At 37.4% G+C, this 20,585-nt stretch overlaps 1 protein-coding gene across 2 annotated transcripts in view; it reads left to right on the top strand.

Moving 5' to 3' along the window:
* Positions 1–20,585, top strand: part of cdh8 (cadherin 8) — a 228,626-nt gene that overhangs the window by 68,881 nt on the left and 139,160 nt on the right. Inside the window, exon 1 of one of the 2 annotated variants that reach the window (XM_088333955.1) lies at positions 10,459–10,605. The exons of the other annotated variant lie outside the window; for it this stretch is intronic. Coding sequence (XP_088190081.1) covers positions 10,531–10,605 — 75 coding nt within the window. The 5' untranslated portion in view covers positions 10,459–10,530. Of the gene's footprint in view, positions 1–10,458; positions 10,606–20,585 lie in introns of those variants that run through there. 2 annotated transcript variants of the gene reach the window in all.

Raw genomic sequence — 20,585 nt, 5'->3', positions numbered from 1 at the left:
ATAAATAAACAGGACGCTAAGGTAATCAACAAAGTGAAATGATTGGACATTGTTCATGGCATTTTTGAATACATAGTCCGGCAACATAAATGGCAGCTGTGATTTTTATTTTTGTCTTTGTTATTATCATAGGGAAGAACACCTCGTGGACTCGGGCACATTTTAAAATGTCTCTCCCTTTAGTCTCATTGCATGCTTCTTCGAGCAGAGAGAGTGGGAAAGAGATAGCTATGGTTGATCCAGCCCTGTGGCGCCCCAGGTTCAGGCCTCCTTTTCTTGGGAAAAGAGCCAGCCATGGGCAATGCAGCCTCGCTCCCAGAGTAGAGAACAGAGAGCAGACGTGTGTTGGCATTTTACATGTCCAGTGTTGTCATAGACCACCGGAAGTGTGTCATTTGAACCTTCCTTGTGTGTTCTGGCTAGGGTACTTAGGATTTAACAAAAAAAAAAAAAAAAAAAAATATGGCGTCACACACCAACAGATGTCAAATGGTTGATTGATAGCCACTCTCATTCATACACACAATAAATAATATCTAGCACGAATCATGACACAGCACATAACCACAAATGCATAATATTTTGATTACACACCAAAACATTTGTGATATGAATTATATTTTACATTTGTAAAGTCTAGCCATTTCCTGGGAACAATAAATCATTGTTGCCCTTGAGCATATTTGTTGAGTACACCAGCGTCCCTGATGTACACTCTCTTTTGAAGCTGTCCAACACGGGTGTGGGAACACTGGTGCTGGGAAATGGGCGTGGAGACAGTTTATCAGTCAGTTGGATAAACCAATAATCCAACACACAAAAAAAAATATTAAAATAAAACATCTCGTGGCAAAAAGAAAGTGTCTTTTGAGGTTCCCTCCTTTTGACCGAGACTGGATGGAAAGGGTGGTAGGCGTATTTGTAGCAAAAAATGTCCCCCTACACACTATTAAAATTTCTAGTACTGTAGGTGTTTTCACACATGGTGTAATTTTCACCATACTTCTCAGTGGTGTTTTACTTTGGGAGTATAGCAGTCTTTTTAAGGAAGTATAGACGTGTGTTTATGATCGTATAGTGAGAGAGTACAGTAGTATGTCTATAAGAGTGTTGTAGTATCGTGAGAGAGTATAGTGTTTTGTGTCTGATAGTAATGAGAATAGCAGTACGTGTTAGATAATATAATATAATTTGTATAAGAGTATATTAGTAAAGGTGAGAGATTCTTGTAGCGTGTATGAGAGTATACTAGTGTTTGCACATGGTGAGACTGTGTCTCTATGCTAGTACAGTTAGGGATTTATGCACTTACGATTTACTTGGGCGGCAGTAGCTCAGGGGGTAGAGCGATCGTTTTAGAATTAAGGGATCCCAGTTTGAATCCCGGCTTGTCCGTGTTACATGCCGAAGTGTCCTTGGGTAAGACACTGAACCCCCAATACCCCCAATAAGCAGGTTAGCGCCTTACATGGCTGCACAGATCATGGCCGCTTTCGGGAAATGTGAAGCACAATGTAAAGCACTTTGGGAAGTCATTGACTTGAAAAGCACTATATAAATGCAGATCATTTCATTTCATTTTACTTCTCAAGGACATGCGCGAGTGTAGTACTGTGTATGAGAGTATAGTGGTATGTGTGAGAGAGGATAGTAGTGTGTATGACATAGTATTATGTTCAAGGGAGTATAGTAAGGTCTGTGCATGTGTGTGACTGTGTTCGTATGAGAGTATATTAGTCTTTTTGCATGGGTATAACTGTGTGGGTGTATGGTGTTATATGTGAGAGCAAGTATGATTTGCTTCTGAAACGGCCTCTAACACTTGACGCCTGCCCTTCACGTAAAACTAGTGTGTGACACAGATATCTAACAAGATCTAGTGTCCCGCCGTTGCGCCATTGACGTTTGTTCCGGTTTCTGCAGAATCACGAGAGAGGAATAGAGGGAGGCGGGAGTCAGTGTGAAATCCTCAAAGATGAATCGCAAAAGCTGAGCGGCTCCATCTGGGCCGAGAAATCTTGCTTGGACTTGCTACACGCCCCATCTGCACTCGGCCAGAAGAAAAAATAAATACTTTGATTTGATGCAATGTGTTGCCTGTGTTATGCTGCATTGAAGTTTTACCATTCACTTGGCATGTTGGGATTGAAATCTGCAGGCGGGTAATGGTGAAAAAAGTTTTGTTTTAACCTCAGCACGCAATTAAATAACAAATTGACACTTTGTCAAGACAATTCACAGGCATCTGCTGAAGAAACAAGGGGGATGACTTCATACTCCGAGTAGTGGAAAAACATCTGAAAAAGTAAATTATTTCTTGAAAATTATAAATGTTGTCCTCACAATTTTAATCATTCAGCGAATTACCCACGGGGCATGAAGATAACAGAAAGTAAATTTTTTAAATGATGGAAGAAAAACATCAGGGCTCACAAAAACAACTATACTAATTTTACTACAATACTACATTTCTCAATTTTTTTTTCCGTGTGTGTCCTCAGAGCCTGTTTGGAAATGTTATCTTTTTTTTTTTTTGGGTTGTAGTGTAAGACGAGGGTGTCCAGACTTTTCAGGAAATGGTCAAAATTTGGAAACTCAAAAATGTGTGAAGGCTGACTGTTCAGCCTGGCATTGTTTGAACAGTCTTTAATAAATGTGCCTTCTTTGAATGGTTTCCGGACCCACTAAAGTGCTTGGTGATGGCTTGTCTTCGTAGCATTTTCATTTTACTCTCAGGGTCTCGTGAAAAAGCACCGTTGTGCCGTTAACACAACTTCGAGTTGCTTCACCTTTTCACAGAGTTAGTTTCCAGTTAACTTTTTGTGGTCAGCATGTTTTGTCTGGGAGTGGCTTTTTATATTATATTCTTTGAAAATAGCTATAGTCTCCTGGCAAATTAGGAAGAAGTGGTTGCTTTGGCTTTCTGTTAAAACATACTCAAATTTCCTGGAAGTGGCGCCTTCCACAGTCAACTTTCATTGTTTAATTTACGGTCGCCATGTCGGAAATGGGGTGGGCTAAATTTCTCCCAGAGAAAGGAAATTTGGTCAAAGGGCTACTGCCATCATCTGGGGAAATAGTAGCAAGAGGCATCCAAAATATACTGGACTGTCTCAGAAAATTAGAATATTGTGATAAAGTTCTTTATTTTCTGTAATGCAATTAAAAAAACAAAAATGTCATACATTCTGGATTCATTACACATCAACTGAACTATTTCAAGCCTTTTATTATTTGAATATTGCTGATTTTGGCTTACAGCTGAAAAAAACTCAAAAATCCTATCTCAAAATATTAGAATACTTCCTCAGACCAAGTAAAAGAAATAATTTTATAACAGCAAAACTAAATCAAACATTTGAACATGTCCATTGATGCACTCAGTACTTGGTTGGGAATCCTTTTGCACGGATTACTGCATCAATCCGGCGTGGCATGGAGGCAATCAGCCTGTGGCATTGCTGAGGTGTTATTGATGCCCAGGATGCTTCGATAGCGGCCTTCAGCTCATTTGCATTTGTAGGTCTGGTGTCTTTCATCTTCTTCTTAACTATACCCCACAAATTCTCGATGGGGTTCAGGTCAGGGGAATTAGCAGGCCAATCAAGGACAGTGATGCCATGGTCAGTGCACCAGTTACTGGTGGTTTTGGCACTGTGGGCAGGTGCCAGATCATGCTGGAAAATGAAATCCTCATCTCCATAGAGCTTTTCAGCAGATGGAAGCATGTAGTGCTCTAAAATCTCTTGGTACACAGTTGCATTTACTCTGGACTTGATGAAACACAGTGGACCAACACCAGCAGCTGACATGGCTCCCCAAACCATTGCTGACTGTGGGAACTTCACACTGGATTTCAAGCGACTTGGATTTTGCTCCTCTCCAGCCTTTCTCCAGACTCTGGCGCCTTGACTTCCAAATGAAATGCAAAACTTGCTTTCGTCTGAAAAGAGGACTTTGGACCACTCTGCAACTGTCCAGTGCTTCTTCTCCATAGCCCAAGTCAGACGCTTCTTCCGTTGTCTTGAGTTCAGAAGTGGCTTGACCACGGGAATACGGCTATTGTAGCCCATTTCCCGGACATGTCTGTGAACTGTGGCTTTTGATACCTGGACTCCAGCTTCAGCCCACTGTCTTTGAAGCTCCCTCAAATTCTGGAAGCGGCTCTTCTTCACAATTTTGTCAAGGCTGCGGTCATCTCTCTTGGTTGTGCGGCGTTTCCGGCCACATTTTTCCCTTCCGACAGACTTTTTGTGGATATGCTTTGAAACTGCACTCTGTGAACAGCCTGCTCTTTGAGAAATTTCTTTTTGTGTCTTACCCTCCTGATGGAGGGTATCAATGATGGTCCTCTGGACAGCAGTCAGATCAGCAGTGATTTAGTTTACTGAACCAAGCTGAGTGTTTTTAAGGCTCAGGAAACCCTCGCAAGGTGTTTCGAGTTAATTAGATATTCAGGTGATTAGTTGAATAGCCTACTTGTATACTTTTTCATGATATTCTAATATTTTGAGATAGGATTTTTGAGTTTTCTTAAGCTGTAAGCCAAATTCAGCAATATTAAAATAATAAAAGGCTTGAAATAGTTCAGTTGATGTGTAATGAATCCAGAATGTATGACATTTTTGTTTTTTTAATTGCATTACAGAAAATAAAGAACTTTATCACAATATTCTAATTTTCTGAGACAGTCCAGTACACTATCTGGGTCTGTGTCTGCATTTTGGCACATGGAATAAGTCCCAAGAATAACAGAAACAAGGTTGCACTATGTTTAGGACATTTGCACTTCATTAATTTAGGCGTTTGTTTGCATACACTTGCTGGATCTTAGTCTAAAGTCTGGTAGTAGGTCCTGAGACAAAATATGGCTGGCAGAAGTTAAGTTGCAATATTTATTGTCACTTTTATGCTGAGGTTTTGTAGAAATTTGGATTATATATTTTTTTTATGACTAAGCTTTTTAGCAAAACATTTATTTTTTTAGAAGTCAGTAGAGTACAGTAAGAATCCAACATTTTAGTGGCAGAAAGATATCTTAACTAAACTATACACCTTGGTGGACCATGTCTAAGGTTTGGCACATGTAGTAAGTCCTGAGATAAAACGTGTCAATCACAAAAATGGTTACTATTTTTAAAGTACAGTCAGACACCTTTGATTCAAATTTTTCATAATTTTATGCTTTTATAAAAAAATGTTTGTGTATTTTCCCATACCTGCTAACACTACCGCTTCACACTTTTGACCACCACATTTCGCCACAAAAATCTATTACTCTTATGAAGTTATACAATGACAAAAAAAAAACAAATTTCCAAGACTATTATTTTAGTCTACAGCTCCTTTACTTTAAAGCATTTTTGTGTGAAGAAACACATCCAATGATCACATGTGATTTTCGTTTTGGTAAAGCACTTTAGGTTTTAAATAACCACCTTTTGTTGGTTTTTCACATCCCGGAGTCAGATTGTGTTTTGCATGTAAAAATAGAGTGCACAGACAAAATGTACTGCTTTTTAATGTCATGAAGTTGGCATGCATTCAATTATTCAAGAAAAAAAATCCTAAGAAACAGTGGTTATCCTAGTATGATATTTCAGACCTTGCAGTGCACTTGAATCTGTAATTGGTGTGGCAAGCAAAAGAAAAGGGTTGGCCATTCTATTCTGGTTCTAATGACTGTCCCTTCACTCTTTGAGTCTGGATTCATTTGTAAGGTTTTGGCACCCCCCCACGCATCCACCCGCGCTGTGACACCATCTTCCTCCCCATTGTCTCGGTAATGGAAGCGTGTGAGCGCTGATAACAAATGAATAGCGAGTATTGCAAAGCGGCACTCGTTGGCCTGCACCGATACTGCGTTTGACCTCCTTGGCCAGTCGTATCGATTGTTGTTGCGTGTCAAAGACGCCATGGAATCCCAACAGGCTTCACTTTCCCTTTGTGCGTGAGTAGAGCTGACTCCTGCAAATAGGACATTTTGGCAAAGTAATTGAGGCTTTTAAAGTGATACCTTGGGATCTTTGGAAATGAGCTTGCCTTTGTGTTTTTTTTTTATTTTCTTCATTGTGGCAGAATCATTTTTTTTTCTGCTTTGTGGACTGGCAAACGTTTGGCCTTTTTTGGCCTGGGTGTCACACTCCTTTCTGATACCCGTCAATTTAAAAAGTAAGGGAAAACGTGGAAAAAAAAACATATCTCCAATCTAGACTCCTTGTTGCTTTAAGCTAACCAGGAGGGACAGAAAGAACCACAGATTATCCAAGCCTCAAAGTTGGCCTGCGCCAAACTGAGGGGCCACAGCCCTGAGCTTCGGCCTTCTTTGTCCCCATTGCTCGAGGGGGGGCTCGGGGCCCTTCTTTTGGCCACTGTCTTGGAATCAAGAGAAAGTAAAGAAAGAGAACAGGCGTTCCAGACTGCCCCTTTTAAATGCCAATGAGGTCATTGGACATCAGAGGCGTGTCCTTAGACCGGTCGAAGTTTCCAGTTGATGCTATTTAAAATAAAGTAAACCAATTGACTAATTATTTGGCAACATTTAATTTAGACATGCAATGAAATAAATATGTGGCATGAATAATGATGACAAACATCGGCCCCTAATTAATATTTTGATTATAAATGAACACTTTTTTGGTTCAAATTTTTATAACATAGCTGGTGAGTCTGGTCCGTTCATGTTAATGAAAGGGCCTTGGTGTGCCCTTCCTTGTGTTGGCAGAGTCGATCGTTGGAAACGTATAGGGGAAATGTATTTGTGGCAGTGTGGTCTCCTACATACATTTATTTATTAGGGCTAGACGATTCACTAAAATCAAAATGTGACGTGGTAAAAATGTGTAATCACAAAAGACAACATTGTTTTTTTAAGGATTTACATATTTCTTTATTTCAGTGATAAAGTATTTGGCCAACCAGCATTTTGCACCATTTGGGTTTTAAAGGTGCAAAAACAAACAAGACAGACAGCTTTTAACGGTTTGTTTCATTAAAACTAAATGTATACAATAAATCAGACTCAGGGGATAGTCAGAAGAGCACAAAGAAATGCCGATCACCAGCGAGTGCTCTGTGGATTGTTATCATGTCAGCAAATCGACTGGGGTGGCGTCGGGCGAGAGGGCTGCATGTACTGCCTACTGATAATGGCTAGGCTACCAACTCTCTTTAGCAACCCCTTTCAAACCTATATCTGACCAATGGCAGATTCATTACCCATGATATGGATGAGCTGGAGCTACATGTTATGGGAAACCGCCACATTAATGGCTCTTGTATTTTAATCATTGAGGAGACCGTTAAGAATTTGCGGTAACCCATTGCTAGTATGCAGATAACCAGCCTGTGTCTGAATCACGTTCTTACTCGCGGCAGTAGCTCAGGAGGTAGAGCGATCGTTTTAGGATTAAGGGATCCCAGATTGAATCCCGGCTTGTCCGTGTTACATGCCGAAGTGTCCCTGGGTAAGACACTGAACCCCCAATACCCCCAATAAGCAGGTTAGCGCCTTACATGGCTGCACAGATCACGGCCGCTATTGGGAAATCTGAAGCACAATGCAAAGCGCTTTGGGAAGTCATTGACTCTAAAAGCGCTATATAAATGCAGATCATTTCATTTAATTTAATTTCACTCTGAAAGGAGAACCCCTCCAATTTTGTTGTAGTGTTCTATAATCGCAATACATGACCATTCATTCAACTGCATTTCTGTGTTTTTATTTGTAGTCTGATAGTTGTTGTTTTTTTTTCTTAACAGTGCTATACTCTCAGTAGGTGATGATGTAATCTCTTGGGAAGTGAAAATGTAATTATGATTAAGTCCTCACAAAAAAAATAAAAATAGCACAGAAAATGCACTTTTCTTTCAAAACCAAAATCGAATTTGAAATTGCACTGCATGTCTGAAAAAAAATCACAATTAGCTTTTTTTCTTAAATTGTGAGGCCCTAATATATTCTGTAATCCCTCGCTACTTTGTGCGTTGCACTTCACGGTTGAAAAATATTCCGCAATCCATCGTGCCCTATAGCATATTACTGCATGCAGGGACAAGCAAAGTGATCTTTTGTCGGGCCTGGTAGGTCTATTGTTGTTGTTTTTTTTTCGCCTTAAATTGAACTGCACTCGTGCAACTGCAATCTTTTAAACCCAATACCATATTTTTGCAAGAGGGAATGGAAGAAAGTACCTTTATTTTTGCTGTTTGTGCCAGCCTAAAATGAAATTGTGGCCGCAATCCATTAACCTTGGTCAATTATCGCTGATATCAGGGTCCGAGAAAGAGTGTTTTTTGTCAGTTTATGTCAATAAAGAAGGCCATTGTCACCCGCCTAAAATTAACTCCACTGTTTTGGCCGTCATCCATTACCTACACTCTTCTCATTGTGGGGCCGAGAGAGAAAAAATGTGTCACGTGTGACAATTCTTTATTTCATTTCTCTAAAATGAACAGCATCTGTGCGGCTGTGATCCATTTTACCCGGTCGACAATTGCTGCAAATAAGTTCCATCAGAGCACATGTAAATAATGTAATAAGCTAAAAAAGCGGACAAAATACTATGCTTTATTCATGTGTATCGTAAGTAAAAAATAAAAAAAAAATTCTCACATATGAATAGTACACGGGCAGCACGGCGGCGCAGTAGTCAGCGCGTGTGCGGCACAGTTCTGAGGTCATGGGTTCAAATCCAGCTGCCAACCTTCCTGTGCGGAGTTTGCATGTTCTTGCCGTGCTTGCGTGGGTTTCCTCCGGGCAATCCGGTTTCCTCCCGCATTCCAAAAACATGCATTTCAGGTGAATTGGCCGGTCCAAATCGTCCCTAGGTGTGAATGAGCGAGCAAATTGTCTGTCCCTGTGTACCCTGTGACTGGCTAACAACCAGTCCAGGGTGTCCCCTGCCCACTGCCCGGTGATGACTGGGATGGGCCCCAGCAACCCCGTGACCCTACTGAGGATAAGCGGTACAGATAATAGATGGATGGATCGATGAATAGTACACATATCATTGTCTCAAATCATAGTTTTATTTATTTTGCTAAAGTGCATGCTCCTTAACATTCATGTGTATATTTATGGGCACCCTAACAAAAGTAAAAAAATAATAATAATAACTATTTATAATTCTTATATACGTCGTCTGTATAATTATTATTTTTTAAAGACATATTTGTATTTTAAGATATTTTTTGATAAACACATCAATTATAAAAACACCTTTAAAAGAAACATTTTAAACTAGGTTAACACCAGTTTTTTTAAGTGATCTTAAATTAGATTACACATTTTAATCCATGGCCAGTTTAACTCCAATTTTTGTTTTTTTAATTTTTCTATATTTGAAAACTTAAAAATGAATGAAAAAATGACACATACATGCAAAAATAGAAAAAAAAGGCCCAAAAACAATAAGAAACAGATACAATTTGCAATATTTATATCATAAACCTAGAGCGCCTGTAAAGTTGCAAAAAAACACCAGCCTCAAAATAATTGAAAAAAATAAATAAAATAAACCATTATATAAAATTTGTGGCAAGCACTATATCATTCCCCCCAGATGCCTCAGGCTATCATACCTTAAATAGATATTTCGACTTGGATATCCATTAAAATAAATTATATCTTTACGTACTCGCTTACTCCTGTTTATTAAATTTGGGCTGTGTTAATTACACCTCCATGAATAATATGTTCCTTTAAACATTGCAATAACATTTGGAATCCACCAAGCAGATGGCGCAATGCATGATATATGATAGGGGTTGCTATATTTGGAGCGTGGCCCCCACTGAACTACCAGTCTTGTGTCGAAGCTCTTTTATCATATTGAGTAAGATAAATATACACACAATTAAAATAAAAGGTATACATTAAATCATGTCTATCAATGCATTGTAGATTGTTTTGGGAAATGTGTTATTAGATTATTACGTCACATACCTGTTATTACTTTACATACCTTACCTGTTGAAGCAAATTTGGGTGGTCATTGAATTATTGGAACAAATTGGAGAAGAAATATTTTTCTTTTAAACTCGTCTTGCCTTTTTGGAGCACCACATACATTGATTGTTTAGATAATCTTTTATGGAGAACGGATGAAAAACATTTTAGTTAATCTGAAGTATTGGTTACACGCCAATTTTAAGTGAATTATTTGACCATTTTTGAAAGTTTAATATACTTTAATCCAGACACACACTTTCTGATTCAAGAATTTTTCTCTATTAATCATTTACAGAAATACAATTGAATAAAACACACAAAAAGAAGGATGAGAAGAGGTCATAAAGAAGGAAGTTGGGATCATGGCTGGCATGGAATGGAAATGGAAAAAAAAATGGTTGTCTTCATTTTTAACATGTTTTTTTACTGGGTGTTATTGTTATCTGATATACTTAAATAACACTAACGTGGGTTTCAGTGTGGTGAAGCGATGACGGCATGGAAGCTGATTTAGAGGTTTCAGGAGGTAGAAAAGCAGTCCTCGAGTCTGGAGGCCTGGTCTGGACCAGAATCACTGAATGCAGGGCGTTGTTGCTGAGGTCTTTGGCTGGCTCGTCCTTACTTTGTCCCGGGGGCGCTCTTTGCCAGCAAAGGTTAGTGGCCCAACACAGAAAAAGCGTGTAGATTTGACCTTTGAGCTCGCTGATGCAAAACAGAACTTGTTAGTTGCTTTCTGGAAAAGGACTTGGTCGCTTACTCCTAAGAACGTTTGGTCTCTTATAAGATGGACTCTCTTGCACATTTATTAGCTTCAACAAAACTGCATTTTGGGTGGAGAGCATCAGGCATGGACCTTTGATTACTGCAAGCTTGGGATGTCCTTTGTTTCACAAATGAGGTCACATTTCAACGATACATTTTCTTGTACGCAAACTCAAATGATCAGGTTCAACAATGGAGTTCATTATAAAATTGGCTTTTGCCTGGGGAGCAGGTGTGGTGTTTATGTTATTTTTTTGTCTTAAAGTATATGGTGTGGTCTTTTGAACACAAAAAAACACTGATATCGGGTTTAAGCAAAGGGTCTTCAAATCAATAGTAGGTCTCAAATGGCCCCTTCTCCTTTGTTTGAATTATTGTTTAACCATACATACAGCTATATATATATATATATATATATATATATATATATATATATATATATATATATATATATATATGTTTTTCTTTTCTTTCATGCTTATGTCTCTGTCACATGGTTATTAAAAATATTTTTTTTTCTTTCCATGTATAACAAAGTTCAAATAGCACTTAATGAGGGCAACATCTGGCATACATGAAGCGCTATATGAACGTGCAGCCTTGGGGTTTCTATACATTTTACATAACAACATGCAAAGTCTTGCATAGTTAATGCTCAACTTGACATGACCCCCCCTCGCCCATCTGGTCACTTTTAACAAGCACAATGTGTTTGTCACTTCGGAAACGCCGGCGCAATCGTGACATTTAGCGGCATCGCAGCGAGACATCACACGTTGTCGTCACTTGGATGCTAATGTGGTGAAGTGCTTTGCTTTGACATCATTAATTGGAGTAGATGGAGGCAGTTTGATGCCGAAAAGCTTTACATTTCTTCAATCGAGTATCATCTAAGAAAGAACAAAGTAATGGAGTTTCCTGGTTGAGATTTGCATTTCCACTTTACTGTGAAGATTTACTCTTGGTGAGAATACTTCCTCACATTGTGATCTCACATCACAATACACTTTCTTGTAAAGCGTTTCACCTGCAAGGTTTTGTATAAGCATATATATATATATATATATATATATATATATATATATATATATATATATATATATATATATATATATATATATATTTAGCAACAGTTCCTTTTCAGGAAATATCCTTGGTGGAACAGTTTCTCTTAAGATGACTTAGATTTGTACAGAAATATTTTTAAAAATAAGCTCTAAATTATAACTCTTTAATGCTGTTCCACAAGCAGCGTAATCCTTCAGTTATCCAGTTATCACGGTTGATGGGAACCAGGACCAACCGCGAAAAGTCAAAATCCACAAAGTAGCGTTGTACATTCTTAAAAGCCCACAAGGTTCAAACTTACCTCCAGATGACGTTCTCACCAACTGAGAGTCTATTCCAGTAACAAATGACATCCATAGTTTTACTAATACAAGCATAGAACAAATAATTTCAGTGGAATTAATGCTCTGTATTGTCATGATACAGAAGTGCAATACATTGGATGGTATTTTTCAGAGTAAGAAAGAGCCTTGTACATCAGCTGGCTAGATGCAGGGTAGTGTTGGGTATCTTCGAATAAAGCCAGGTGTTCGTGATGATTGAAATGCAATTTTCTTGAATGTAGCGGTTATCTATTTCACGGGTAATGGATCTGGCGTGTGTGAGATACAGGCTGGCCTTGGGTGGCTTATCAGAGTTGTTAGCCGAGCCATCGGAGTAGGCCGGACCTAGAACTTTTCTCTATTTTCTCTCCTACTGCCACCTGCCATAGTCAGTTCCCAGACCTGATAATAATCCACGGAGCACTCAATAATGATCAGCATTCTTTGCACTCTTCTGACCTTCCTCAGAGTCTGATTGAATTGATGTAAAGAGCTTAAAACTAGCTGGCGTTGTCTGTTTTGGCTGGACCCATTGACTTGTGCGTCCGGCCCACAGTTTTGCTGACACCATACACCCGCCTATCACAGTGGAGCACACAGACATTCAAACCAACTCAACACACAAAGCCCTCCCTAGCCTGCCTCGTGATAGCATTTGCTGCATGCTGTCTATCTGAACACAATGCATAATGCATTGATATATATGACAATAAAAACAATTCCATTCAGAATCTGTAAAGCAGTAAACCAGTGATAAATGAAGCTTGATATCGCAACAGGTCTTTGTACCATATATAAGGTAAACCGGGTTATAAGGTGTACCCCTCAAAAATAGTCTTCCGTCATATAATTTTTCCACATAAGTTGCACCAGGTTATATGGCGCTTGAAATTAAGACATTGGAGCTGGCACATGAACTTGAGACTAATGTAATAAGTGTCGCTGACCAAAATCGCAAAACAGTGTATGCAATAGGAATTGAATCTGAGTAGTGGCAGTAAGAGCACTGACACATACCCGCAAGACCACAAGTATCTCATTATTACGCTATGTTTATATTGATTTACATAGTGCAATTGGTTAGATAGTCTCTCCACGTCTTCACCTGCTTGCAATGACCTCCTTCCTTGATATTTTGTAGAAAGGCTTTTTGTTTTCTCCACCCTTTATCATTCATTGGTGGAGATACTGTTTAACCTAGCATAATGTACTATGTAAATCAGACTTTGTGGCACTGTCAGTAAAAAATGTGTTACAATGAGATAAGGTCTAAAAGCTTTGTTTTATGTCATTTGTGCCACTTGTGGTCCAATAGAAAGTGTCGCTGTTTTTCAGCGCCACATCTATGGTTTGATTTCTGTTGCATACAGTATTATTCAATTTAAGTCAGCAATGTTCATCAATTCTATCAATATCTACTCAATTATTGCTGAAATACGGTAATATACTGTAAAACCTTTTATGATAAAGCATATTTATTTTTTCTGTATTCATTTCTTATTTTGTCCACCATATTCTGTACTCTATAAAGCGCTGTCTCAATTTTATGTCCAAATTGGGTTTTTTAGGTGCCCCTTATTGTCGAGAAAATATGGTTTATTATTTTCTGAGTCAGCTTCCAATTTATCTTCAAGGATAAACGGTACCCCCACAGCAAAACTTCTTAGACATAAATTTACGGAGATGGAATTCATTTGTTAAGGCATTTCCTCATTGGGAAAAATGAACTGTCTATCGAGTATTTCCTTGTTGGAACGTTCACCTGAGGCAGTGTTCAATTGGTAGGTAAATATGTTATTGATTTACTTGAGGGTACATTGCCTCATGGGAAATTTCCACAGGAAGATGTGGCGGCATAGCCTCGCAACACAATTTTCTGTTTTCTGGGATATTGTCATGTGTATTTCTCCCGCAGGTGTAATATTTGATTGTTAGATTATTTTCTGGGGAAAACTTTTCTAAATTGGAATGTTTTTTTCTCGGACTGCAGAGGTTTGTGATGTAGTCTATCCAGGTCGAAATTGAAAATGCATTGGCATTGAGTGTCCTTGACTGGATCAGAAGGACATAGTCGATTTCTTGGATGTGTGCACGTCTACAGTTAGATAACTAGAAATGGGCTTTACATGTGTTCAGTTGTAAATAGTACCTTGGCATCACCTTGAACCATTTCATTGACATGTTTCATTGTCGCAGAAATAATGTGTAGGCTCCTAAGTTCTCTTGAACCTCTGTTGAAATGTTTTACCTACAACTCTAAAAAACTAACAAAAATGGGATTTAATGTATTATTTCTATATTTGAGACTGTTGAGACTATGTTGAGACAACATCATTATCGAATAAATTAAAGGACTGCTTTAAGACTAAACGTTTCCATTTCCTCCCCCCAAATATATATTGTCATTGAAATTCAGACTCCAGATATTAAGCTATTGAATTGCCCTTAAATGTACAGTATATCCATCAAACTCCATTGATTTGTTTCCAGCCATTGTAAAAATAGACTAAAATAAAAAAAGCATACACTAAATAACTGACAAGGTAGAAAATGACAGTGTGGATTCTCTGTTGACATAAATAGATTTGGTGCACAACTGAGCCTTGTTTAGATCTATGATCCTCCCCACTGCGTACTGCGATGTGTCATAAAACCTATTCAGGAAATTCTTAAAAAATAATAAAATCACAAATTAACTATTCTTAATTGGTTTTCTGCCATTAGAGACAATGAAGGTTTTGTTTCGTCTAAAATCACAGGATGGTGTCATTGTGCCCTGTACATTAAATGCTATGATTAAAGGCTTTACACATAAATGCAATTTGACTTAACTTTTAATGGAAATTATTTGTTTCATTATTATGACCCAAAAATATCAGCCCTAGAGTATTTTGGGTGAAAGATGTTGATAACTAACTGAAATAATAATACTATTACTACTAATAATGATAATAATCATTATCATCAGTATCATCATAGTAAGCATAATCATCATAACAACTAACTTTGATCTATTGCTGCATAAAATAAAATCTAAAAACACTCATTATAAAGTTTTCTTCTTATTTTACTAGTAAAAAAGTAGAAAGATAATTGTAGTATTTGTTTTTTAACATATATTTTACTCTTTGGCTATATTTCCTGTCTTGAACATTTGAATGTTAAAAGGGGAATACATAATAAATTATGAAACATATTAGTACATATAAAATATGATATTTTTTAATATACTTTTTAATTATTTTATTTCAATACATTTCACTATTTTAATATATTTAAGATGGTCAGTGTGCCTCAAGATGCGTGCCTTGCTCAAACTACATTACAACATGCGCAGGTTAAGAAATCCTTATAGATTTTCCTAGTCTACATTTCACTGTAACAAAGTGAACACGTTAAATGAAAACACATCCTTGATTTTATTTTTTGAATGTAATATTTACAAGGTAAACATTTACATGTACATTTTTTTTCATGACTGGGACAATATAATATTATGTAAGAAATATTTGAAATAAATATTTATACAACATCCAGCTACAATTTGAAATGAAGAAAGACAGAAGCCAATTGTATAATTAATCAAATAATATTAGGTTAAGTTGAAGGGTTTTTTTCACAAGGGCAAGGTGGAAAATAAAGTAAAAGGCCGGGACCGACGGCAATATGTTCTGAATATAGAACACGCAGTCCTAAAATTACTAGTTGTATCAAAATACTTGCAAATAACACAACCTTGAGACGTTTAAGGCCCGTCTTTGCAGAAAAAAGTGTCCACGAAAAATGCCAAAAAGTTAATGACTCAAATTTGGAAGCCAGCATTGGGGATTAATATTTTGACGCAAATACTTAAATCATACTCATTGCGATAGGAGGCTAGGAAATAGACAAACTCGAATGTGGGAAGTGCAACCCACTCTCCCGGGAGACGTCGGATGCTTCGCCTCGGAGAGCATCAGGCAGACGTTAGCTGACATTCCGCCATGACGTGTGACAGCATCTCCGCCCTTGCGCTCTTGCTTTAGCGCAATGCTACATACATGGGAGGAGCACACGTCCTAGCTTGCGTTTGCCCTGACATAGAGCGCAATCATTAGTTCCCTCTAAGGGCTTGTACTTAAGTGCACGCAACTGGGGCAAAGTCTGGGTGGCGGGTGACGGGGGTGAGGTTTTTTATGAGCGAAACATAGCAATTCTGCGGAATAGTCTTCATTAAAGTGGCGTGATTGTTCAAGTGATTGCAGTAGCTCGCTATTAGGGGCTGACACAGTTTGTTCTATACTCCTCTTAAGCAGAAAGGATGAGCAGTAAAATATCGTCTTGATTGGTAGAGTGTGTTCATTTGTGGTTGGATGGAAATTGAACTAGTATTGATGTTATTCAATATACCAGTTATTGTCTTTTTGTCAGCCTCAGATGTAAAGTGTTTTATTTTCAGGTGGACTTGACAACGTAGTCTTGTCAAACAGTTCATGGATCCCTTAACCGCCTGGGTCATTGGGGCACCAAGGAGGACGCATTTCTGGACAGCCGTATCTACTGTCTAAATCTAAGCTTAAAACACACTTCTACTCTATAGCATATGAATAACCTATACTTTTCTTGGACAATATCTCTGTATTATTTGTGATTGCAACATCCTTTGCTGTCTGGTAATCCTGAAAGGGGGATACCACGTGTGCGGTCCCTTCTCAAGGCTTCTTCATTTTCCTCATGTTGAGGTTATTGAGATTTTCCTTGCCCTCATGTAGGTTCCAGATCAGGGGATGGTGTAATAATAGTCAGACAAAATAGTCTGTGTTTGTGTAATAACCTGTAAAGCCCTTTGAGACTCTTTGTGATTAAGGGCTATACAAATAAAAATGACTTGACCTGACTTGACTACTGTTCCTTCTTTGTTTGTGGGTCCATTCCTGAAGTTGTCGGCCCAGTTCTTTTTTAGACTTTGTTTCCTCTGGCCCTCTTGGACTGTGCCCTAGATCTTGGCCAGTTCTGATCTTGTAACGAGACAATACCAATGACGTTTTCTTCTGCGCACATTTGACAATTGGTCTAATGTGCCCCCTGATGGCGTTGCACTAGGTTTTGTTCGTCACATGAGCAGTGTAGCTGATGCCTAGAAGTTTCCTATAGTGTTGCATCTCCATTGCCTAGATTTTCAGTTTTGCTGTGGGAGTCTGTCTTGCAAGAATAGTGTAAGATGGAAGCAAACAAACATGTGTCAAAACAAGAAGCGGGTCTTCGGGTTATTTCTATCAAAATTATGATTTTTTTAGATACATGCTAACCAAATGCTCTCTCTGTCTGAGGGCAGTATTGAGTTTCCATAGCGTGGTGAGGTGGTTCAAGTGTAAAACTGCATTCGCTCAACTGTTAAACCAGTTACAAATTAATAACCGAACATGAAACAGTTTTTTTTTTTCTTCCCCCACATTGATTGTGAATAAACGTGTTGTGTTTAGAAAAGATCCCCTGTCATCCATAACATAAAACGGGGGGTAGCTTAATAATGTATGCTAAATACTAAAGCATTATACTGAAAATGAAAGCTAAAACAAATGGAGTTCTTTTGCCTATCCAGCTGGCCTCCGAACAAAAAGTCTGGATTTGGGATGAGAGCTGAACTGAGGTTTAGATCCCTGACCTGGTGTTTAAAAATATTTGATTAGGAAATTGCTAGTAAGCAGATTCTTTAGCTAGAACTCCGTATGGCATGCTTAAACCTCCATCCCTCCATCCATTATCTGCACCGTTTGTCCTCAGTAGGGACGCAGCGGTGCTGGAGCCCATCCCAGCTATCTTCGGGCAGTAGACAGGGTACACCCTGAACTGGTTGCCAGCCAGTCGCAGGACACACAGGAACAGACAATTCAATCGCTCATTCACACCTAGGGACAATTTGGACCAGACAATTAACCTGTGATTGGGGGATAGTGTCTATTTGTGGTTCGATGGAAAGTATAGATGTTGTCATCCAATAGTCAGACGATTTGATTATTTTTAAACCTTGGATGTAAAATGTGTAAATTAAATCCTTTATTTTTTGTTACAATCAAATACTCTGCGATGCCTTTAAAGAAAAAATATCCAAATTAGGAACACGATGCACAATGCAAATCAGAGAGGTAGCAAATCCGTGAAAAGTAAACCACGTTTTAGCCAGGGATCACAGTAACCGGCTACAAAGACATGTTCGCATACTCAATTACCAGTTTCACAATAACAGACTATTATCCAAAACATAAATATTCTAGTTATAAAACTGTCCATTATACTCATTTCACTCAAATGTTTGTACAATGCAAATTACTTATACATTGACCAAGTCATAATGAAATACTCGCCTCAAAAAGTGTAATTCACATAATATTTTGAAATATTATTATAATATAATATAGGATTTTTACATTCTTTAATACACTGAGGACTAACTAAAACAGATAATTATTCAAATATAAAAAAATGAATCATTTATTGTCATTGAATTCTGACAATATATTGTCAATGGAAGGTTTAAATAAATTAAATATGTTTAATTAAAATGTTTAGCACACTGTAAGTACAAATTACAATTGTTAAATTTTAATAAGCGTCAAGATAGTGACTTAATTAAAGTCAGTCTATTTTTTTGTGGATGTTTTTGTCCAATGATACTCCATCTGTATTACAGTTTTATCAATTAAAATCCATGCCCTATACTAAAATTAATTTTTCCAGATCCCTTTGTAGTACTCCAAATAAGAATTCCTGGTGTCATATAATAATTACTCATTTTTTTATTGTTGAATGAATACATTATTTATGTATTATGATTTGGTAAATATGTAATGGTACAAGACATTCTTTCTCTTGACATTCGTACAAACCGCCATTTTAATTATGTGTTTGTGAAAATAAAACATACTATTTGTATGGATAATACCATGACTACATATGATTTAAAATGTAATGCTGTTTAATATTCACCTAAATAACAATTCTCACCATGCATTTTTATGATTACAAAATTAGAGCCGCCATTCTTCAATAAGACCTTTATTGGAATAATTCATATGTGTGGGTAATGTTGAAAATAATTGAAATAGATTAAGGAAATCAAAGACACTTAAGGTGCCTTCAGTAAGTGTTGTGTACACATTTTTTAAACATGAAACACAAATAAATCTTCAAAAACAAGATTAGCAAGTATTCATATGATTTACATTTCATAGTCCTCATTCCTCAATGAGACCTGCACACATTAATTGGGAGAATTTACATGCGTGGGGAATGTTGAAAATAATTGAAACAGATTATTAACATCAAAGACACCGTAGACGCCTTCGGTGAGTCTCGTGTGTGCAATTTCATAATCATGAACATAGATTAAGCTTGAAAAAAACTGTTTTTGTAATAAGAAATATATTTTAGAGGGTTTATTTTAATGAGTTTTTCTTTTTTGTAACCGAACATTTTTAATAAACATCCCATGAGCGTGTTGATAGTAACCAAGACTATGTATTATTTCCAAAAAGCCCATTTTTGAATCTTTAAGTAGTTTCTTGATAATAGTTTTAGGTATGATATTTGATTTTTTTTTAAAAGAGACACTGTAATATTTAAACACTAGAGGCTAAGTTGTGTTACCACGGAACCCTTATCCACCCCGGTTGTTGGGGTACAACTTGCTTTGGTGTGTCTTGGCTTGGGGTCTGTTCCCCAACACGAAACAGATATACACTTAAACAAATACACATTGTCCCTTTGAGTACATTTTTAGGTGTTATTTAAAAAATACATATTTAAAAATACCAACTACAAATTTGTTTTCAGAGGAAGTTGAGGACATTTTTGTAAATGTCACAGATTGTAAGCACTCGATCACACATATCAAACCATATTAGTGTCTACGGCAGAGGTCGCCAAACTACGCCTGTCAGGCTTTTTTATCCAAACAAAAGTGGTGAAAATATAATAATATATACAATCTTAAATATTGTACTACTTATAAAAACAGTTTTTGGTGCCAACCTCCCCTTTTGTGTTTATAAAAAAATTATATTACACAAATACTACAAAAGTAATACGGAATTACTAATACACTAGATATCAAAGCTACTGTTTGAAAACCGCGACCTACTAAATTATTTTGCTTTCATTCTGAAAAGGAAAAATTGCTATAGAAAAACTAAATAACTAATACTATGGATATACTTATAACATATCATAATAATACATAGGTATTGAAACAAAAATAATAAAAAATACAACTACGGTGATAATACACATATACTAAATACATATTACACATTAAAAACTACAATTGAAATGAAATGATCTGCATTTATATAGCGCTTTTCAAGTCAACGACTTCCCAAAGCGCTTTACAATGTGCTCCACATTTTCCAATAGCGGCCTTGCATTGCAGCCATGTAAGACGCTAACCTGCTTATTGGGGATATTAGGGGTTCAGTGTCTTACCCAAGGACACTTCGACATGC

Source organism: Urocampus carinirostris, chromosome 4 (assembly GCF_059441175.1).
Source record: "Urocampus carinirostris isolate Australia breed hairy pipefish chromosome 4, RoL_Ucar_1.0, whole genome shotgun sequence".
NCBI classification, from domain to species: domain Eukaryota; kingdom Metazoa; phylum Chordata; class Actinopteri; order Syngnathiformes; family Syngnathidae; genus Urocampus; species Urocampus carinirostris.
This window is presented reverse-complemented; position numbering and strand designations above follow the sequence as displayed.